The sequence below is a fragment of the Thamnophis sirtalis genome, unplaced genomic scaffold (assembly GCF_051295495.1).
Source record: "Thamnophis sirtalis isolate CommonGarterSnake01/CBP01778 unplaced genomic scaffold, rThaSir2_p1.2 scaffold_7, whole genome shotgun sequence".
Lineage (NCBI taxonomy): Eukaryota > Metazoa > Chordata > Lepidosauria > Squamata > Natricidae > Thamnophis > Thamnophis sirtalis.
The window spans coordinates 84907760-84931633 of NW_028261387.1; the positions used below are offsets into that span (position 1 = coordinate 84907760).

At 42.5% G+C, this 23874-nt stretch overlaps 1 protein-coding gene across 1 annotated transcript in view; it reads left to right on the plus strand.

Moving 5' to 3' along the window:
- Positions 1 to 23198, plus strand: part of LOC106554526 (cadherin-like protein 26) — a 44380-nt gene extending 21182 nt beyond the window's left edge. The window contains exons 6-17 of the mRNA XM_087720534.1: positions 562 to 728; positions 1732 to 1860; positions 4475 to 4660; positions 4825 to 5096; positions 7093 to 7235; positions 9176 to 9409; positions 11598 to 11828; positions 14848 to 14972; positions 16562 to 16642; positions 19041 to 19139; positions 20414 to 20503; positions 22701 to 23198. Of these exons, the coding sequence (XP_087576660.1) occupies positions 562 to 728; positions 1732 to 1860; positions 4475 to 4660; positions 4825 to 5096; positions 7093 to 7235; positions 9176 to 9409; positions 11598 to 11828; positions 14848 to 14972; positions 16562 to 16642; positions 19041 to 19139; positions 20414 to 20503; positions 22701 to 22901 (1958 nt within the window). The 3' untranslated portion in view covers positions 22902 to 23198. The remainder of the gene's footprint in view (positions 1 to 561; positions 729 to 1731; positions 1861 to 4474; positions 4661 to 4824; positions 5097 to 7092; positions 7236 to 9175; positions 9410 to 11597; positions 11829 to 14847; positions 14973 to 16561; positions 16643 to 19040; positions 19140 to 20413; positions 20504 to 22700) is intronic.
- The last annotated feature ends 676 nt before the right edge of the window (positions 23199 to 23874 follow it).

Below are 23874 nucleotides of genomic sequence, written 5' to 3' on the forward strand. Positions count from 1 at the left end.
CTAGTGGAGAGAAGGACCAGGGGCCACATGATAGCAGTGTTCCAATATCTCAGGGGCTGTCACAAAGAAGAGGGAGTCAAACTATTCTCCAAGGCACCTGAGGGTAGGACTAGAAGTAATGGGTGGAAACTAATCACAGAGAGAAGCAACCTAGAACTAAGGAGAAATTTCTTGACAGTTAGGACAATGAACCAGTATAACAAATTGAAGTTGTGAATGCTCCAACACTGGAAGTTTTTAAGAAGATGTTGGATAACCCTTTGTCTGAAGTGGTGTAGGATTTCCTGCCTAAGCAGGGGGTTGGACTAGAAGACCTCCAAGGTCCCTTCCAACTCTGTTATTATATTATTCTATATTATATTATATCCTTGTCTAGTAAAATTTAAGACTAGATGATCATATAGTTGGCATTTATGAGTGGAGAGTGACCTTTTCTGCACAGAAACAAACATTAGGTATGGGTAATGTCCTTGCGATGTACACTTGAAAATACATTCTGTCCATAGATCTCAGTGACACACACAATATTGTTGTAATGTGCTTTAATTTTCCCTGTTGTAGAGGAACCTGTTTTCAAAGTCCCAGCAGTGGATAAGGACCAAGAAGGCACTGAAAATTCTCAAGTGGTATTTTACCTGGTCTCACAAACCCCTGACCTAAAGCCTCTTCTCTTCACCATTGATTCCACTAGTGGCTTAATACACATTACACAATGCTTGGATTATGAGGTACAGTCCTTACAAACAAAGTTAATATGATGCTTACCTGAGATCTGTATCTTGGCATGCATACTTTCAAGTAAAACCATCCAATAAAATTTGTCTGTTGCCAGTGCTTACTGATTCTGTCTTTCAGTCCTGTGGGTGAATTGCTAACCTTAATCCATCACCTTAAACTAAATGCTTATCTTAGCTTTTCGGAGTATTGCGAATGAACAGTTTAGCGACATGGTTAAGTTGAAGGAATGTGGATAGAACTGGTATTTGGAGCCAGGGAATTGCTAAATTTACCTACGTATTAGCAAATCGTTATATTGATCTATTTTCTCCTAGCTGAGCCAACTTCAGAACATGTGAGTTGGAAGATAAAATAAGAAGTTAGCACCAATGTCTGGCACACAAATCCTCTTGCCAGATAAGAGACTAAAAATGCATATTATTTGTACAGACGTTACAAGATAACATTTCAATTTGCCTAACAAAATGGTTCTTCACCAGAGTTTTAACTTATGGCTATAGAATATCATGCAGATACAGAATATGTTTACAGAGTGAATGCATGAAACAGATACTTTGATAGATGAATCAAATCTATTCTTAGCTATCTTTAATCCCTTGTAGAGTGGAGTCTGGGCAACTGGAGCTAGCAGAGTGTTTTAATTGCCGGATGCCCTTCCTGACGCCAATGTAGAGTTTTTATTCAGCTGATATATTCTCAGTGTGCCCAGAGAGAGAAATATCTGCCTTTACCCAGGATTGAACTCACAGCCTCCTGATTGTGAGATGAGAGCTGTATCTCTAGGCCACCGCATCACTCCAAACTCTGGCATCTTATATAGTCTACATAATCATGAGCTCATATTTTGCCACTCTTATCATTATTATTCAGATGGCTGCATTTTTATGGAGGAATTACACAAACCCTACCCTTTACAATTTCCCCAAAGGAGAAGGATAATGTCAAATTTATTTTGATAAAAAGATCCTTTTCTTAAACTTTAGTATTATTTAGGCCAACAGGAATTTCAAACTTGTGATCAGGGCTTCAGACCGCGGATCTCCATCCTTGTCGTCAACTGCAACAATCAATATTGCCGTGGAAGATTCTAACAACAATTTGCCTGTGTTCATTCAAGAAAATGTAAGTTGCTTAAGATTACTACTGACAACATGAAAAGCTACTTGGCCCAGGCACAGAAAATAAAAGCATCTTCCTTTAACTCTTATCTGCAGCACAGAGAACAAGTTTTTTTTTAAAGTAATAAAGCATGCTTTCTTTTTGAAGTCCTCCTTTTTGAGATGGTTAAGGGCACTTGCATTTTTTGAAATGTTGCTGAAGTGTCGTTTCCATCAATTCAGCCAATATGGTGAAGGGGGAAAAATCCCGGGATCTGTAATTCAGCAACATTTTAGGCGATATATTGCCCAATTTTGTAAGCTATGTAAGTAGAATAGAATCAGTTTGATTGGAAAGAACAAATTAAGAAGGGCAATCCTGTTCTTGTCTTAAAAGTGCTTTTTTCTTATATATAAATTTTTATTTTTATTACACAGGCAACACATACACAAAGAAACAACAACAACAACAACAAAAGCATCATCACATACAGCATGTCGTTTGGTTACAGGTGTTTTAACATCCATATTCTCGAATAGCATTTACCATCACAGATTTTTCATCTAGTATAACTAAATACCTCACTTTCATTGATCAGTATATGTTCAATTACGATTAGTATTATTTTTCCCCCCAATAATTCATAGTTCCCTTACATTCTTGATTATCTATTTGATAACAATATACCTTTATATAATCCCCATGTGAAAGAAAAGATTTTTTTAACCAACCATTTATATTTATATATCACTATTTTCCATTATACATAATTCCACCAATCAACTATCAGGTATGCTTATGTTCATTGTTATCCTTGTACCTCATGCCTTCAAACAGAAATCTTATTCCTTCATTTTTCAACAAAATATTCTAAATAGTCGCTGCATATATATACCAATTTTTAATTCTTCCCTTATTAAAATTATTTATCAACAACAAGATATCATTGTTGTATGTTCCTAAGGTTATACATTATATCACCAATCCTCTATCAAGTATACATAAAATCATTGTTATCCTTATCCTTTTAAAAGTATTTCAATTCTAAAGTATTCAATTCATAGATGAATCAGTTTTTCATTATATCGTTGCTAATCTATTTCACAGCATGATTGTGTTATCATTTAACTCCTTCAGTTAAAACATGAGTAAAACATTTTTCATTTCCAAGTTTTTTCCCCCAGCCACTGATAAAACAAATCCCATATCTTATAAAATTGTTCGTCCTCTTGTTCTCTAATTTCAAGTGTCAATTTACTCATTTCAGCACAGTCCATTATTTTCCGAATAACTTTTTCCTGTTTTGGTATTGTTTCATTTTTCCAGTTTTTTGCAAATACGATTCTGGCTGCTGTTAACACATTTACAATCAGATATTTTAAGTCTTTGTTATAGATTTCTGGTAGGATTCCTAATAAAAAGACCTCTGGTTTAAAGTCTAAAAGTGCTTTTTTCAAAGAGGCCACTGGACTTCTTACTTTTTCTTTGAAGGCATTTCGCTTCTCATCCAAGAAGCCTCCTCATTTGAAGAGGGTGCTTTTTTTCAAGAGGCAACTGCCTTCAAAAGTCCAGCTGCCTTTTGAAAAAAATACCTGAAGAAGCTTCTTGGATGAGAAGTGAAACGTCTTCAAAGAAAAACCAGAAAGTCCAGCGGCCTCTTGAAAAAAAAAAAGCATCTTTGGGACAACCATGACTGTGACTATGGAGACTGAGAATCTCCGTAAACATTTAACCCCATTATTGCTTCCTTCAGCAGAGTAAGAATTCTGCCGTGACAACTTTCGGAGACCTCATTAACTTATTCGTCCAAATGGGAAGGTTTAGAGCCGGGATGGCGAACCTATGGCACGTGTGCCACAGGTGTCATATGGAGCCCTAGCCCTCTCTCCTGGCACATGACCAATTGCTCAGCTCAGCTCCAAAGGGCATACGTGCGCACGTCCCGCGAGCCAGCTGATTTTGGGTCTCTGCTGCACATGCCGGAGATCCGTGGGGGGGGGTGGGGTGTTGGTCCCAGAGGCTTCAGGGAGGTCTGCTAGGCCCAAAACAGGCTGCGGGGGAAGCTGTGCCCCCCATGGCCCATTTTTGGTCCCAGGAAGCTTCAGGGAGGCCTGCTAGGCCCAAAATGGGGCATGGGAGGGGGTCATGTCCATATGCAGGGGAGCACGGGGGGTATCATGTGCATGCGCATGGAACAGGGCAGTGTGTGTGTGAGGGGGTAATCCCCGTATGTGCAAGGTGGGGGGGGCGCATTGCATTATGGATGGGGGGACACGATTTCGGCATGCCTGGACAAAAAGGTTAGCCCTCACTGATTTAGAGCAAAGAGGTCCTTTTGATTTCTCTCACTGGGGATAGGCCCGTGGTAAAATTATTCTCATCTACGTGGTTTTCCTGAATTGGAAGAATGCATGCATTTCATTCATAAAGGAAAGCTGACATTTCTCCATGTCAGAAAAGAAAAGGAGTAAACGTTATTGGAATAGAAGGGAACTTACTTTTTTTTGCTTCTGATCATTTTAGAGACGCTCCCTGTATCTCCTGCCCGCGTAACCCAGAGTCTCTTGGTCATGCTATTGCAAGACAATGCCAGAAATTATATTTTAGGTGTCAGAGATTTCTTCCTTTGTTTTCCAAGTATCATGCGGACGTCCCGGAAGGTAAAACCCAAGATAATATCCTTCGCCTCAAGGTGGAAGATAAGGATAGTCCTCAAACGCCTGCTTGGAGAGCCAAGTATATCATAAAGAAAGGAAACGAAAGGGGAAATTTTGCCATTGTGACAGATCCTAAAACCAATGAAGGCGTTTTAAGTGTTATCAAGGTAAGTTAGCCTGACAAATATGGAGAGAAGATTTCTAGAGTCACTTCCCTGGCTATATGGACAGTGGGACATGCAATGCCACTCTTTCGGATAGTATCCGATTTGGAAAGATGGAAGAGAAGTCAGAATATATTAATGGAAACTTGTGTCTGTGTGTTTTTCAGCCTTTGGTTTATAGTACACCTTCTGACAGAAGACTTCTCATTGTTGTGAAGAATGAAGAGTCCTTCTTTATATGCCAGAGAGGCTTTGTGAGCGCGATTGATTCTCCAAAATTGTCTGAAATGTCAGTGAGCATTAATATCACTGATGAAAACGATGCCCCTCAGTTCAATCCTCCAATTCTTAAGCTTTCTCGACAAGAAGGGATGATGCCAGGAACCAGGCTTGTACAATACGAAGCTCGGGATCCAGACACAGGACAACACAAGATGAAGTAAGTGTTGGTGTTCTCCAGAGAACGTTGCTGGAGATCTCTTGAAGTAGCTTTCTTACTTTTACTCCTTAGCAGGGGTGGGTTCTGGCTTGTGTTACTGCTGGTTTGTTCAGGGGCGTGCAGTGTGCCTGATGCGTGCCTGATGAGTGCTTGATGCATGCTTGATGCATGCTAGATGCATGCTTGATGCATGCTAGATGCATGCTTGATGCATGCTAGATGCATGCTTGATGCATACTTCATGCATGCTTCATGCATGCTTGATGCGTGTTTCATGCACGCTCGTGCACACGCACAGTAGTTAAAAATTGCTTCTGTGCATGTGCAGAAGCAAAAAACAAGATGGCGCCACCTACGGCACCACCGATAGAACCAGTTCGGGGGGCATGTCCGACTGAGGTACTATTTACTCGGCTGAACTGGTCCGAACTGGTAGAAACCTGCCTCTGCTCTTTAGCAACAAACACCTTCTAGATCAGGGGTGTCAAACTCGATTTCATTGCTGGCTGCATCAGGGTTCTGTTTGACTTCCAGTGGCTGGGGTGGGTTGTGGGCAGGGTGGGTGTAGGCCGCTCGACGTCCCTTGTGTCGAGGGTGCCAGTCGTGGCCTGAGTGCTCTGCCAGTGAAAACGGGCTCCTGGGCTCTGTTTTTGGCTGCCACTGCCTCCTGCAACCCTCTGCCAGCAGCTGTCCTCAGCTCCGTTTTTGATGGCAGAAGCACCGCAGGCCAGTCCTTCGCTGTTTCCAAGATGGCCCCTGTGCCAGATCTAAGTATCCTGTGGACTTGAGAGACCGCCTGCTGCCAATTACCTCCACTAGACCAATTAGATCCCACAGATTAGGCCGCCTCCGAATTCCATCTGCCGGCCAGTGTCGACTGGCGACCACTTGGAGGAGAGCCTTCTCTGTGGCTGCTCCGACCCTCTGGAACGAACTCCCCGTCGAGATTCGGACCCTCACCACCCTCCAGGCTTTCCGCAAAGCCCTTAAAACCTGGCTGTTCCAACAGGCCTAGGGCTAAAGAGCTGTTGCCCCCATCTCGAATGGTATGACTGTTGTGTGTTTTAAATTATGTATTGTTATGCTTTGTTTTTTTTAATTTTTGTCTGTATTCCCCTCCCCTGGTTTGAGTTGTGAGCTGCCCTGAGTCCCCTTCGGGGGAAAAGGGCAGCATATAAATGTAATAAATTGAATTGAATTGAATCTAAGTATCCTGTGGGCTGGATCTGGCCCCCGGGCCTTGAGTTTGACATCCCTGTTCTAGATCATAGCTTTTTCAGTGGAAGTATCCAAGCACAGAATTCATTTTTCAGGTAGTTTTGCCAAACTTATTTTTGTTACTTTTTGACAGAAGGAACATCAATCATTACCACCACCATCACTTTTTAAATAAAGTATCAAAACAACATGCATTTGAGGTGGGGGGGGGAGTTAGTAATACCCAACTTTTCAAAGCAAATCATCTGGACCTAATGATTTAAAAGTGGGATGGATTTGGCCAATTCCACCTTGTGAGGCTGATCAGTTTTATATTTGAATAAGATGTAAGGATCTGTTATAATCTCACTAAAAATTTCAGATTTGAATAGGTCAGGAAACATTCTAATCTAGTCTAGAAAGGCTCATGCTGTTGCTAGAATCCATTCCCCTAATTCTCGTCTATGGATATTCTCAGTTGCTAAAAGAACACAAACAACCAGCTGCCTGCAAGGAATATTAACCCTTCCATTCCCCACCACCCAGTCAGAGCTGAAGAAGCTTCTTGGATGAGAAGCGAAACGTCTTTAAAAGAAAAACCAGAAAATCCAGTTGCCCCTTGAAAAAAGCACCTTGGGGGTCCCTTAATTCTTGTGTGGGAAATTAAATCTCATAATTACACAGTAGACTTGTTCAGAGGAACTTTCATCTGTTCTTTTTAAGATTAAAAGTTTATTGATCTGTTCTTCATATTCTTTGTTTGTCACACATGTTTAAAACGTTTGCTTTTTTTTAAAAGATATAAAATAGTGTCAGATCCAGCTGGCTGGGTAACGATCGATGAAAATTCTGGAATTGTGACAGCTGAAAAAATTATTGACAGAGAATCCCCATTTGTGAACAACAACACGTACACCATTGTGATTCACGCCACTGATGATGGTAAGTTCATTCTCTTCGTTTAGAATAGAATAACAGAGTTGAAAGGGACCTTGGAGGTTCTCTAGTCCAACCCCCTGCTTAGTCAGGAAACCCTACACCACTTCAGACAAATGGATATCCAACATCTTCTTAAAAACTTCCAGTGTTGGAGCATTCACAATTCTGGAACCAAGTTATTCCATTGATTAATTGTTCTGTCAGGAAATTTCTCCTTAGTCCTAAGTTGTCTCTCTCCTTGATTAGTTTCCACCCATGGCTTCTTGTCCTTCTGTCAGAGTCTTTGGAGGATAGCTTGACCCCCTCTTCTTTGTGGCATCCCCTGAGATATTGGAACACTGCTATCATGTCTCCCCTAGTCCTTCTTTTCATTAAACAAGATATACCCAGTTCTTGCAACCATTCTTCATATTGTATGTTTTAGTCTTCAGTCCCCTAATCATCTTTGTTGCACTTCTCTGCACTCTTTCTAGAGTCTCCATTCCTTTTATTTGTGAGTTCTTGAGCTTGGGCAAGGTAAAAACTCAGCAAGAATTCAAAGTAATCTTAATACAGTTTTGGAACTGGTTTTTCTCTATGTGTGTTGTAGAAGTTGTAACGCTAGTATCTTTTTCAGAGGTAGCCTTTTCTAGGTATGGTACAAGTGTTGACACAGTTCCCTAGCACATAGGTATGGTACAATTTTGACACAGTTCCCCTAGCACATAGGAAACTTCACTAAATTTCTGATGTTTGCATTCCTATTTGTAGAATTTATGCTTCACTATGTAATGCATGTAATAGCTCAAGAAATTTAAATTTTAGCCTATTTGGATGTGAATCATTTTGACTTTTTTATGATGATGGAGGATTTTTATTGCTGTTGTTAAAAATAATAGGATGCTTTAAATACCTACAAAGGAAAATATGAACAAAACGATAAGGGTTTCTTCCATATATTTTTAAGATCAGAAACTGTCTTAAAATACTTTTCTGGTCATAAACCATTTTTTGAAACTAGTTCAACTCTGGCCACTGATCTGTCCATTTATTTTGAAAGATGCCCAGTTGGGATGATGGATGAGGACTTTAAGTTTAGAACACATAGGATTTCTATATTGATAATAGAGGTGGCCTCTCAAAGACAGCAATGTGGAAAGTTTGCTGAGGAGGTCAAATGTCTATCGTAATAGTTAAAATCCATCATTTCATTCAGTGGGGCATTACATTTTTTTCAGAACTATTTTTACCTTTCAGGTTTTGTGGTGGGTTGTGCTTCAAAAGACAGATAAGAGCCGGGGTGGGCTGCTGGGAGTTCGCAGGGATTCGGAAGAACCTCTAGCTAACATTCTGTGCAGTTTGGAGAACCTCCAAATCCCACTCCTGGCTGGCCCCACCCACCTCGCACCTCTCCGCCCAGAAATCCCCACGTGGCGCTCATTTTAGATGCAGATAAGTGCAGGGTGCGTGCGGAGGCTCAAGGAAGGTGAAAAACGGGTCTACCGTTTCCAGCCTCTGGAGGGCTTCTGCAGCCCAGGGAGCTCATTTTCGCCCGCCCAGAGGCTTGAGGAAAGCCTCTGGAGCCCTGGGAGGGCAACCCCCCCCCACTGTGGTGCAGGAGACCAACTAGGCCATGCCCACCATGGCCACACCCACCCAGCAACAGGGCAGAGAACGCCTTGCTAAAACCCTGGATAAGATCAAAAGAGGAAAAACAAGTGGATAGACAATGGCAAGAATGATGATGATGATGATTAATGTCTCCATATATTTGACTGTTTTCTTCTTGTATTTTATTTTAACTAGGAGGCAATTTACAGCTTCTTCTAGAATTTTTCAGGACTGCATGCAAGCCAAAATACGTAGTCTAAATTATGTAGTTCTCTCTAAATTTGAAGATTCTGTACTACGTCTGTATTTTTTTCCTTTTAAAATAAAATCAAATTATTATTTTTTTCTCCCAGGTGTTCCACCATTAACTGGCACGGGTACCATTCAACTTTATCTTTCTGACTTGAATGACAATGCTCCAATGCTAGTTACAACATCTTTGACCATCTGTGAGGGAGATGAAATGGGTCCTTTTCATATAAAGGCTGAGGACAAAGACTCCTATCCATTTGCAGAACCTTTTATGTTCAAATTGGAGGATGCCTTAGAGGGTACTGAAAAGTTCTGGACGCTGGGAGAAAGCTCTGGTAAGTGACTGCTAATTGGGGATTATCATATTCTTTTATTTTACCTCTTGGCAATGTTTCTTCTGGGAATGGAGAAGAAGCAGTGAAGTCTCAAGGATCATCAGTCCTTTAAGGAAGGCTGAATCAAAAAGCTAAAGCTCCATTCCATAATTGATACTTTATCATTTAAGGCAGTGGCCCCTAAATCTTTTGGCTGCCAGGGACTGGCTCCATTGAGGGCAGTTTGTCCACCGACCAGCGAGAGCGTGGTTTTGCATGTGGTCTGGATCCCATGTGTACACGGATGAAGGCTTTGCTTGCTTGCATGACCTAGTTCCTGGCAGGCCGTAAACTGGTGCTGGTTCTTAGTCTGGGGATTGTGGACCTCTGGTTTAAGCCATAATAACAGAGTCTTGAAGGCCTGTTTTGAGTTTCTCGGTCTGCCATTTTAGAATAAAACCAAGGTGGGTTTATTTTGAGTTTCTTTCTCATGTTCAGTTCAATTTCTGGACTGTGCAATCATTTCTCTACAACTCCCTTAACAGATCTATTCCATTCCATTTTATTTCCATTCTATTCCATTCCCATTCCCTATTCTATTCTATTCTATTCTATTCTATTCTATCCCATTCCCATTCCCATTCCCATTTCCATTCCATTTCCATTCCATTTCCATTCCATTTCCATTCCATTTCCATTCCATTTCCATTTCCATTCCATTCCATTCCATTTTATTTCCATTCTATTATATTCCATTCCATTCTATTTCCATTCTATTTCCATTCCATTCCATTCCATTCCATTCCATTCTATTTCCATTCTATTCCATTCCATTCCCATTCCCATTCCCAATTCCATTCTATTCCATTCAATTCCATTCCATTTCCATTCAATTCAATTCCATTCCATTCCATTCCATTCCATTTCTATTCTATTCTATTCTATTCCATTCTATTCCATTCTATTTCCATTCCATTCAATGTCCATTCCATTCTATTTCCATTCTATTATATTCCATTCCATTCCATTCTATTTCCATTCCATTCAATGTCCATTCCATTCTATTTCCATTCCATTCAATGTCCATTCCATTCCATTCTATTTCCATTCTATTATATTCCATTCCATTCTATTTCCATTCCATTCTATTCCATTCCATTCCATTCTATTTCCGTTCCATTCTATTTCCGTTCCATTCTATTTCCATTCTATTCCATTCCATTCCACTCCATTCTATTTCCATTCCATTCCATTCTATTTCCATTCTATTCTATTCCATTCCATTTTTTTACATTCTATTCTATTCCATTTTTTTACATTCTATTCTATTCCATTCCATTTTTTTACATTCTATTCTATTCCATTTTTTTACATTCTATTCTATTCCATTCCATTTTTTTACATTCCATTCCATTCCATTCTATTACCCTTCTATTCTAAGGTCATATGATCACCTTCTGCAACCTTCTGACAAGCAAAGTCAATGGGGAAGCCAGGTTCGTTTAACTGTGTTGCTGACTTAACAGCTGCAGTGCTTTACTTAACAACTGTGGCAAGAAAGGTCATAACAAGCAAGAAGCAGAGTCTGGGTCCCAGCAAAACCCCTTTTATTCACATGACTGTGAATTCCTTACATTCACAGTCCACAAGGCTTAGCAAGCAGTCTTTCAAAGGATTATTTAACAAATACGAACCTTATCTCGTTTGGCAAGCTGCCAAATAACTAGTTCCAAACCATGGGTTGGTTCTGACTAGCGTTACTGCTGGTTTGATCATGTACGCGCTTTGCACGTGTGCTGGATGCGCACTAGATGCACACTGGATGCATTCTGGATGTACGCTGGATGTGCGCGGGATGCGCTTGCGCAGTTCAATGGAAATTGTTCTGCGCATGCACAGAACTCCCAAAAAAGATGGCGGCAGCGGCGACTGGGGAGCCAGTTCATGGGCATGGCCAACCTGGGTTGCTGCCGGTGTGACCCAGGCCAGCATACCACTACCAGTTCACTGTCCGACTCTGCTGTCTTAACAGTTAATAGTTAACTTAATAGTTTAGGGCAAAATTCCTTAACTATTTCACTTAGCAACAGAAATTTTGGGCCAGTTGAGGTTGTAAGTCAAGGACCACCTATAGTACTGTAATGATCTTAGCAAGGACTCAATACTTGACCTTTGGTGTCCATTTCTCTTTCTTCTCTCTGTTTTATAGATAATTCTGTTGAGCTTTTAATCCTGAAAAGTCTCCCTCCGGGCGAATACTTTGTGCCACTCCTTATACAAGATTTACAAGGGTTTTCCAGGCAACAGACTCTGGATCTCCAGATCTGCTCTTGTCCTGATGGGATTACTTGCGAGGAACGCACTTCATTGGAAACTGCATCACTGGGTATCAACGGAGGAGCAATTGGCGCAATTGTGGCTGCATTTCTATTACTGTTATGTGAGTAATGTGACAGTTGTCGTCTTGTTATTTTGAAGTTTGAAGTTTGAAGTTTTATTTCATTTGTATGCCGTCCTTTTCCCTGTAAGGGACTCAGGGCGGCTCACAATTCAAACAAGGGAAGGGGGATACAGACCATTGACAACAACACAGAACAATACATAATTAAAAAAACGCAACAATCATACCATTCGAGACGGGGGCAACGATTCTTTAGCCCCAGGCCTGTCAGAACAGCCAGGTTTTAAGGGCTATGCGGAAGGCCTGGAGGGTGGTGAGGGTGCGAATCTCCACGGGGAGTTCGTTCCAAAGGATCGGAGCAGCAACAGAGAAGGCTCTCCTCTGGGTAGTCGCCAGTCGACACTGGCCGGCAGATGGAATTCGGAGGAGGCCTAGTCTGTGCGATCTAATCGGTCTAGTGGAGGTAATTGGCAGCAGGCGGTCTCTCAAGTACCCAGGTCCAATACCATGAAGGGCTTTATAAGTGACGACTAGTGCCTTGAAGCGTATCCAGAGACCAATAGGCAGCCAGTGCAGCTCGCGGAGGATAGGTGTTACGTGGGTGAACCGAGATGCACCCACAATCGCTTGCACGGCTGCATTCTGGACAAGCTGAAGTCGCCGAATACTCTTCAAGGGCTGCCCCATGTAGAGCATGTTGCAGTAGTCCAGTCTGGAGGTCACAAGGGCGCGAGTGACTGTTGTGAGAGCCTCCCGGTTCAGGTAGGGACGCAACTGGTGCACCAGGCGAACCTGGGCAAATGCCCCCCTGGTCACAGCTGACAAGTGGTGTTCAAAAGTCAGCTGTGGATCCAGGAGGATTCCCAAATTGCGGACCCTGTCTGAGGGACGTACTGTTTGGCCCCCCAGCCTGAGAGATGGAACACTTGGCCAATTAGTAGGAGGGAAGCACAGCAGCCACTCGGTCTTATCTGGATTGAGTACAAGCTTGTTAACCCCCATCCAGTCCCTAACAGCCTCAAGGCCCTGGCACATCACGTCAATCGCTTCATTGAGTTGGCACGGGGCGGACAGATACAGCTGCGTATCGTCCACGTACTGGTGGTATTTTATCCCGTGCCGTCGAATGATCTCACCCAACGGTTTCATGTAGATATTAAATAGGAGGGGGGACAGGACCGAACCCTGCGGTACCCCACACGTCAGGGGCCTAGGGGTCGATCTCTGCCCTCCGACCAACACCGACTGCGACCTGTCCGAGAGGTAAGAGGAGAACCACTGTAGAACAGTGCCTCCCACCCCCACCTCTCGCAGTCGTCGCAGAAGGATACCATGGTCGATGGTATCGAAAGCCGCTGAGAGGTCAAGGAGCACTAGGACGGAGGCATGACCTCCATCCCTGGCTCTCCAGAGATCATCGATCAATGCGACCAAAGCGGTTTCCGTGCTGTAGCCAGGCCTAAATCCCGACTGGAAGGGATCTGACTTGTGGAACAGCAATAAGCAATAAGCCAAGGATCGCAATTTGTGTGAAGTCTAGATTAAGTACTCCCTACATAAGCCATTTAGCCATTCCCACTGTTAGGATTTACCAGTTGGGAAGGATCAGTCATCATCTGCTATCAAATGTAATCTTAGTTAAGCCAGATTTCAGAAGAATTATAATTGGTTATGATGTGTAAAGTAGACCACATCTTTTATTTAATTATAATTTATTGACACATTCTAATCATATATACCGTTTGTATTTTAGTTCTTAAAATCATTTTATAGTCTGCTTTTGGGTTGTTGAAGACGTAGTATAAAATCTATCTATCTATCTATCTATCTATCTATCTATCTATCTATCTATCTATCTATCTATCTATCTATCTACCTACCTACCTACCTACCTACCTACCTACCTACCTACCTACCTACCTACCTACCTACCTATGGTCCTCGCTCTGTGCCATGTAAAAGCAGCTAGTCCTCTTTTTCTTAGATGCAACCATTGGCAAAGACTCTCATCCTGAATTAAAAAGTATCCTGTCCCATCTCCTTATGAAATAATTTGGTCTCCCATTCTTCTGTGGTTCCAAGAATTCTTAGAATTAGCAGCCAAAACACTTTTGGCTGATGTTTTGCCTTCTCCCACTCTATTCCCATAATGCATATTTTATTGTAAGAAATGAAGTTGGAGGAAAAGGCAGGAAAACGAAGGGAAGTGATAGCAATAGCACTTAGACTTGTATGCCGCTTCATAGTGTTTTTTACAGACCTCTCTAAGCGGTTTACAGAGTCAGCATAATTGCCCCCCACAATCTGGGTCCTCATTTTACCCACCTCGGAAGGATGGAAGTCAACCTTGAGCTGGTGAGATTTGAACTGCCAAATTGCAGGCAGCCAGCAGTTAGCTGAAGTAGCCTGCAGTACTGCACTCTAATCACTGCACCACCTTGTGATGACCCAAGAAAAAAACTTTCACTGAAACAGTTCTACTAGGCAGAGCTCCAACTAAAATGTAAGCAACTAATAAGATGCTTGAGAAGGGTGTTGAAGAGATGAGGGGTCCTTAGTGCTCTCTGAATTGGCTTGTTTTCTTGCAGATGTTTCATTACTCAAACTGCGGTGGCCTAGAGGTGGAGCTCTCTCCTCACAATCAGGAGGCTGTGAGTTCGATCCTAGGTAGAGGCAGATATTTCTCGCTATTGAGAATATATCGGCTGGAAAAAACCTCCGCATTGGTGACAAGAAGGGCATCTGGCCAGTAAACACTCAGCTCCATTCAGTTGCATAGACTCCAGCCTGCAAGGGATTATGGGGCCATTAAAAGAGGATGATGTTTCGTTACTCAAACTAGGTAACATCATCAGTGCTAGTAAGGGGTACGGATTGCTGTTCTGTACTGTGACACTGATGTTGTTACCTAGTTAGGGTAATGAAATGTCTACAAGAAAACAAGGAAGCTCAGAGAGCACCAAGTCCCCTCATTTCAACCCTGAGCTACAAATATTCTCCTTTATTGGTGTTGAAGAGAGTTGTCAACATTGCTTGTTTCCCCTTTCCTTTTATATAGTGGGCCTGGCTCTTCTGGTATTATGTTCCTGCCTCTCTAAAGTGAAGAAAGCACCTACATTCATTCCATACGAAGCAGGCATCCAAACCCTGATCCACTACAATGAGGAGAGTGAACATACTTTGGTGAGAAATAATATAATTGGCTACTTTCCTTGACATTTTAGGGATTGATGCCAGATTTCTAGTATAATAAGTCTGTGCATCATAGTAAATTGTAAATTTAATGAATTTATATGCCGCCCAATCCCGAAGGACTCCGGGCGGCTTACAAAATGCAAGACTAAAAAAATAAGTTAAAAATAGGGAAAGAGAGAACAGATTAAAAAGCAACACATCATACACTTAATCTAGGTGGGGCTGGACCTCATTCATGAGGTCAACAGCCCCAGGCCTGCCGGAATAGCCAGGTTTTAGTGGCCTTTCAGAAGTCTGAGAGAGTGGGAAGGGTCTGGATCTCTGAGGGTAGATCATTCCACAGGGCCGGAGCAGCTACAGAGAAGGCCCTCCTCCGAGGAGCCGCCAGCCGGCATTGTCCGGTCGACGGCACCCGGAGAAGACCCATCCTGTGAGATCTTATCGGCCGTTGGGAGGTACGTGGCAGAAGGCGGTCTCGCAGATATCTGGGTCCTAGGCCATGTAGGCCTTTAAAGGTGATAACCAGCACCTTGAAGCACGTTCGGAGACCGATAGGGAGCCAGTGCAGCTCGTGGAGGATAGGTGTAACATGGGTGTATCTAGGTACACCCGATATCACTCGTGCGGCTGCATTCTGGACCAATTGTAGTCTCCGAACACTTTCATGGGCAGCCTCATGTAGAGCGCGTTACAGTAATCAAGCCTTGAGGTGATGAGGGCGTGAGTGACCATTTGAAGTGCCTCCCGGTCCAGGTAGGGCCGCAACTGGTGCACCAGGCGAACCTGGGCAAAAGCCCCCCTGGTCACAGCTGACAGATGATGTTCTAGTGTCAGCTGCGAGTCCAGGAGGACACCCAAGTTGCGGACCCTCTCTGAGGGGTGTAAAATTTCACCCCGTAGGCTAAGGGATGGAATATCTGGACTATCCTTGGGGGGCAACATCAATAGCCACTCGGTCTTGTCAGGATTGAGTGCAAGCTTGTTCACTCCCATCCAGGCCCTGACAGCTTCCAGCTTTCTGATAGTCTAAAGGAGATTTCATTGAGTTCATTGGAACATATGTGAAGACAAGTATTAGTACTCCAATGGCAGGGTCCCGACTGATGGCCTAATAAAAGCAGGCACCCTAAGCCATTTAGCAAGAAAATGAAAAGACTTCACCAGTTATTTATCAGGAGCGCCATGTTAGCACGAAGTAAGTGAAGCCAGCTCTGACTTCACCCAGTTCACACTTTGCCTCTGACCCTGTTGGCCCCCTCTCCCCAAAGGGTCTCACCCCTCACATTCCCCAACGAAGCAATTTCGTGAGCTGTAGAAGTCACTCCCTCCGGCCCGTTGTGAGTCTCCGTGGAGACGGCCTTGACTTTGGCCAGCTAGGATGGGTTTTGTTTTATCTGAGGTACGAATTCCTTGGTACAGCTGGGAGACATGATTTCCCATCCTCCTGCCTATGGCAACTCGGGAGCAGGTCAAGAAAGCTTTGCGAGTTGACAGACAGATTTTGAAGTTTTAGACAATAGCAGGTCTTCCAAAAGGCTTTCTTTTACTTTATCCATCTGACTTGTTGTCACTTATAGAATGCACCTGACTCGGGAAACCAAGCAACACCATCCTCAGTGCATGGGCAAAATGTGAAGCAAACGCAGCACGTTTGTGAGGTAATTGGAATGAAGGTCCCCCCTTCAATGCTTACAGAAATTATCCAATAAGGAGCCAGAATAAAAGGACTAAGATGATTTCCACTCCAACATTAGTGTCTCCTTCCCACCCATGTCCGAGGCACCTATAATCTTGACTTTAAAAATGGATTAGTGATATAATGTATAACTCTAAGCATATATTATAAAGATATTTTGTTGTTGATAAATAAGTTTAATAAGGAAGTAATTAAAAATTGGTATATATATGAAGTGATTATTATTTAGAATACCTTGTTGAAAAATGAAGGAATAACCTCTTTGTTGGAATGTATGATGTACAAAGACAATAATGAACATAAACATACTCGATAGATGATTGGTGGGATTAAATACAATTGATATATAAATAGAAATAGTTGCTAAATCTTTTTTATATTGTAAAAATATTCAGAATGGGATAAGTGATTATATAAAGGCATATTGTTATTAAACAGACAATCAAGAACATAGGGGAATTAGGATTATTGAAAAGAAAAATAATAATCGTAATTGAATATGATTGATTGATTTTTTTTTTTTTGATTTAGTTTATTTGTATGCCGCCCTTCTCCGGGAGGGACTCAGGGCGGCGAACAACTCAGGGGGGAAAAGGGGACATAAAACACAATACACGTAATTAAAATACGCGAGAATCACACAGCCATACAAGTCGAGAGGGGAGGGGAACTCATCAACCCCAGGCCTGCCGGCACAGCCAGGTTTTGACGGCTTTCCGGAAGGCCTGGAGAGAGGTGAGGGTCCGGATCTCCGCGGGGAGTTCATTCCAATATACGTTGTACAATGAAAGTGAGGTATTTAGTTATATTAGACGGAAAATCTGTGATTGTATATGTAATTGAGAATATGGATGCGAAAACACTTGTAACCAAACAACATGCTGTATGTAATGGATGAGAATTTTTTTTAATGTTTTTTTTTTAGTGTTTAAAAATAAAATAAAAAAAATTGCAAAAAAAATGGATTGATGTCAGGGGTGGGTTTCAATTTTTTTTTACTACTGGTTCCATGGGCGTGGCTAGATGGGGGGACATGTGACTGAGTGGGCATAACCAACTTGACATCACTCACGCACACTCAGTCATATGCCCCCCTCCCCAAGCCATGCCCACCAAAATGGTGGCGAAAAAGTTTTGACATGGGGGTGGGTGGGTTTCCAGTCTCATCGGAGCTAAGGGAGTCATTTTCGGACAGCGATGGCTCTTCGGCTTTGAAACGGAGATGAGCACCGCCCCCTAGAGTTGGGAACGATTAGCACATATGTGCAAGGGAAACCTTTACCTTTAATCTTTTTGAAAGACATAGTAGTACATATTAGTATAGGGATCTGAGTCAGATGCTTTAATTCACCTATCATTGGGCACAATTGTATGAGAATTAGGATTATTTCATATAGAATAATTCCTTTAATCCTGCAGTTGTATCTAAAAATGGTCTCCAGAATTCCTTCTATACTTTCCCTCTTTTTTAACTACCAAGAAGAGGTAGGACAGTTCAGTGTCAAGCACAATTTCTTTGGCTTTCAGCAGTAACAACCATAGAAATGGTCAGAGAGGGCAAAAAGGCAAAACTGGGATTGTGCCATTATGACGCAAGACACACCCCTTTGGTATTTATATTCGGACATCACTTGTATGCATCAAAGTGGTGGAGTGTGTGATGATGTGGTGTGTTGCTGCTTCTAACATTTGCTATACAATACAATAGCAGAGTTGGAAGGGACCTTGGAGGTCTTCTAGTCCAACCCCCTGCCTAGGCAGGAAACCCTATACTGTTTCAGACAAATGGCTATCCAACATCTTCTTAAAGACTTCCAGTGTTGGAGCATTCACAGCTTCTGGAGGCAAGCTGTTCCACTGATTAATTGTTCTGTCAGGAAATTTCTTCTCAGTTCTAAGTTGCTTCTCTCCTTGATTAGTTTCCACCCATTGCTTCTTGTTCTACCCTCAGGTGCCTTGGAGAGTAGTTTGACTCCCTTTTCTTTGTAGCATATTGGAACACTGCTATCATGTCTCCCCTAGTCCTTCTTTTCATTAAACTAGACATATCCAGTTCCTGCAACCGTTCTTCATATGTTTTAGTCTCCAGTCCCCTAATATGACTGGTAGGATTAAGAGGTATCATCTGCAGATATCCACATCCTTTCCTCTGACTGGCCATGACTGGGGCAAGAAGAAGACAAATCTCATAGGTATTCAGCTGCCAGAAAGGACTGATTTAGAGCAGATAGTCTTCGGGAAGATAAAGATGTTATTGAGAATTCTTCTAAAGATTCTAGATCCTAAAATAGCCAAAACACAAAAAATAAGGTATAACTTGATTATTTTATAAGTTCTGTTTCCCCTTTTGTTCTCTAAAGAATGTCCCTGCAGTGATACAGATGAAACCTATAGAAAACCACCAAAATCGTAATGGAAATGTAACTTCACCCTTCAACACTATCAAAGCTTGGAATCAGGTTAGATACATCATGTCAATTGGGATTAGAAATTTATTGGTAAAGGGGGAGGCAATTAATGATTTTCTGAGTCTTTCTGAACTGCAAAGTAGGCGGGAATGTATTACAAACAGGAGAGCCGAGGTGGCGCAGTGGTTAGAGTGCTGTACTGCAGCCACTTCAGCTGACTGTTATCTGCAGTTCAGCGGTTCAAATCTCACCGGCTCAAGGTTGACTCAGCCTTCCATCCTTCCGAGGTGGGTAAAATGAGGATCCGGATTGTCGGGGGCAATATGCTGACTCTTTAAACCGCTTAGAGAGGGCTGAAAGTCCTATGAAGCGGTATATAAGTCTAACTGCTATTCCTATTGCTATTGCTATTGCTAGGAACCAGGGCTGGCAATACCCCTTTGTGCAATGGTGGAGTAGATTCTTTGTTTTAATAACAGAATACAACATATAAGAAGGGACCTTAGAGGTCTTCTATTCCCACCCTCTGCTCAAGCATGATACCCTATAACATTTCAGGCAAGTGGTTTGTCCAATCTCTTCTTAAAAACCAGTCTCTTTTAAAATGGCTGTAAGCCTATGTTACAAATTCAAATATTTTCTGCCTCAAAATGACCCATAATTGGAGAAACTGGAATTTGGCTGTCAAGTTGGAGCATATTCTGGAGGTGTTGGATAAATGACCAAGAAATTGCCCAGTTCTGTATTACACAATTAATGAAATCTTTCCTCTCACTGTTTCTAATAGCTTTGGATTCATCAGTTTAGACAAAAGATATACCGTATTTTTCGGAGTATAAGATGCACCCATTTCACTCAAAAAAGAGGGTGAAAATCTGGGTGCCTCTTATATACTGAATACAGCATTTTTTGCCTCCTGAAACCCTGCCCTTCACCAAAATGGACATGCATAGCCTTTAGGAGGCTTCCAAAGTACTTCTGGGGGCTAGGGAAGGCAGAAATGAGCGAAAAACGGGCCATTTTATGCTCAATTGTGCCCCTCCCCAGCCTCCAGGAGCACCCTACAAGCCTCCTAAAGGCTATTCATGCTCTTTTTTTAAAAAAAAACGAGCTCATTTTCACAAAAAATGTCTGTTTCTGGGAGATTTGCAGAGTGCAAAACCCTTTTTTTAAAATTTGCCTCTTCAAAATCTTGGTGCATCTTATACTCCAGTGCATCTTATACTCTGAAAAATTCAATATTTGAAAGCAAAGTGATAAAATGAACAGATGGATTTTAAGTTGGAGTTGATTGTGAAGATCCTCTTTTTCTCTTTTTTCCATAGCTGGAGTCTTTGAATCATCAGAACATTCAAACATACCAGAGAAATCCGCACGAGAAGATTTCAGAAATAGTAGCTATTGTCTTAAAACAAGTAAGCCAACCGCAGGGCAAACAGAGGCTTCTTTTTTCCAACGACTTAGAATGACAAAACGTGGGATATGTTTTGAGCATGGGTTCAACCACCAGATTTAAGGTTTCCTAGGGGTTTCCCTGCTTAATCAAATTTTCAGTGATTTTTTTTTTCAGGTTGCGAAAGATAAAAATAGATACCTATTTTGGAAGTGAAGTGCTTACTTGTCACATGAAGAAATTTGAGGCTTGAAGGTTAGGATCGCAGCTGCTATATAGGAAAATTTCTATAGAGCTCATTCCTTTCCATCTGCCATTCTCCATATGAAATGTCACTCAGCACCATCTCTGATCCCACTCTTAAAGCATTTTTTTTTCTTTTTATGACCCTTTGTTTTGGGGTGGGTGATTGGAACTCAGCATTTACTGGCTGGTTGCCCTTCCTGACGTCTATGCAGAGTTTGCAGCAGATATTTTCTTTTTGCGCCCTGATGGAGAATTTACAATCAATTCCTTTTTTGTTTCATCTATATCCCATTTTTCCACCAGCAACAGTAATGCAATTCTTGATGACATGTTTAAATTGACATTCAAGTGCTCTAATGTCTCCAAACACCATGCCCCATATTTTTTGTGCACTATCACAATCCCACCACAACCTCTTTCTTACACCTCCAACAAATATTTGTATATTGACCATTTAAATGCATTTCAAATGTTATGTGCCTGGTGCCATTTTGCCAAAATCAGCAATAGAATCAAGGCTAGTAAAGACTTTTTCACTCCACAGTGGAAAAAAGTAAATTTTTTCATACTTGCCACCATGAAGATTTTAAAACTAAAACTATATTCCGGTGCTCTGTACAGGTAGTCCTCGACTTATGACCACAATTGACCCCGAATGTTGTTACTTAGCAAGGCAGTTAAGTGAGTTTTGCCCCATTTTATGACCTTTCTTGCCACAGTTGTTAAGAGAATCACTGCCATTGTTAAGTTAGTGACACGGTTGTAAAGCGAATCTGGCTTCTCCATTGACTTTGCTTATCAGAAGGTCGCAAAAAGGGGATCACTTGACTCTGGGGGACTGCAACAGTCATAAATACATCCCAGTGGCCAAGCATCTGAATTTTGATCACGTGACCAGGGGGATGCTGCAATGATTGTAAGTGCAAACCCCCCCCAGTCATTAGCCCCTTTTTCCCGTGTGGTTGTAACTTCAAATGATCACCCAACGAATGGCTCTAAGTCAAGGACTACCTGTAGGGCACAGCTTTGTGATTAGTCTAAATCAGAGATGGTATTCAACCGGTTCAGGTGAATTGGTAGCGGCAGCTGTGGGAGGCTCCGCCCACTAGTGGTGGGATTCAGCCAGCCCGCACCTATTCGGGAGAACCGATTGTTAACTTTCTAAGCAGTTTGGAGAACTGGTTGTTGGAAGAAATCTTTTGTTTTTTCCCACCTTACAGGGCTAATCCTGTAAGGAAGGCAGGAAGGAAACATTCTGGTGTTGTGTCTAGCCTAATCTTTATTGCCCTGTTTACAGAAACTGCCTCTCCGATTAACCCTTGCTACATTGTAACAGCTAAGGCAACCAGAGCAATGTTGAGTTGGCCATGCCCACCAGAGGTGGGTTCCTACCAGTTTGCACCTATTTGGTAGAACCGGTTCGTCAAACCTACCAAACCGGTTAGAAGAGGTTCCACCATTGGACCCAGAAAGCAGGCCACACCTACAGAAGAGGTTACAATTTTTTTTGAAACCCACCATGTGGATCTTGTAACTTGACAGCTTTAAGACTTGCATGCTTCAATGCCAGAGTTTCTGAATAGCTACTTGGACCGACCTAAGTACTAATTCATAATTTCATATCTGGTCACATGGGCGGCAAGCCACTCCCACAAAGGAGGCCACACTCACAGAGTAGGTTCCAACAATTTTTGAAACCTACCACTGATGCCCACCCAGACACATGACCACCGAGCCATGCCTACCCAGCTGGTCATTCGGGCAGAGAACTGGTTGTTAAATTATTTGAATCCCACCACTGCCGCCCATCCACCCTCACTTAATGTGGGACCTTCTGCGCATGTGCAGATGGTGGCATCTGCGAGAGAAGCGACAGAACACAGACACACATACACATTTGCGAACCAGTAGAGGAGGTAAGTAAGTGGATCCCACTGCTGTTCTAAATGTTTGCTTTCTTTCTTTCTTTGCAGAAATGTGAAGACATGGCCAACCTGGAGGATGATAGAGTTTCTTATGTCCCATGTGTTTATGCAAGGGAAGGAGCATTGGAAAAAAACGAATCTTCATGGTCCCTTTCCATCCTAGAAGATGACAAAAACAGCCTGCCTGAGGATTTCCTGGGTGTCTTGGAACCCAGATTTATTCCCCTTGCGAAAATATGCAGTGAATGATTGTCGTTTTGGACCTCTCCTTAGCAAAAGTTTTCTAAATTAATTTAGAAAATGGGACTTCTTTTTTATGATAAAGAAGTGCCCTAGAACAGGGGGTTACAACCTGTGGGCTGCAGCTGTTAGAGTTCCAACAGATGCCCTAATTAAATCATGAGCCTCGAGCCAAGCTTCAAAAGAAATGCAGTCATTTATTAGGAGCTTCATGTTGGCACATACCCAAGTGAAGCCAACTCTGACCCCACGTAATTTACAGCCCCAATCATGGCCCTGTTTCCCCCTCCCAGGGTGTGTTATCAATCACATTTGCCAATGGGTCAGTTTCGCAGGTTGTAGAGCCCACTCCCCTCTGGCTGCTGAAGGTAACCCTGGGATACAGCCTTGAGAGAGATAAGTCTGGAATGTGCATCTGTCTTGTGCTGTTGTGCTGTTTCATTGGTTTCCCATTCCCCCTTTCCTATGGCAACTCGAGAGCAGGCCAGGAATACGAGTAGGCCAGTGAGTTGACATTGGCCTACTACTGGATTGCACGCTAATTGCCGCTAGGCCACATGAGTTTACAGCCCCATTCATGCAAACCTCATCCCACATCAGGGGTGGGTCCCTGCCAGTTCTAACCTCTTCTATAGAAGAGCTTCCACAAATCTACAGTGCCATTTAGAACCGGTTCCAGCTCCCTCCCCCCCGCTTGTCTACACATCATCAAGATGAAGAGCGAGAGAAGGAATTCTGGGAGTTGAAGTCCACAAGTCTTAAAGCTGTCAAGTTTGAACACCCCTGGGTTTTTTTTTCTAAAGGGTTAGGGATGCAAGGGTCTTGTAACTTGACAGCTTTAAGACTTGCGTGCTTCAAATGCCAGAGTTTCTGAGTCAACATTTTGGTTGCTAAGCAAGAGCGTTGTTAAGTGAGTTTCACCACATTTTACAAGTTAGCCACGCCCACCCAGTCACATGGCTGGCAAGCCACTGCCACCTGG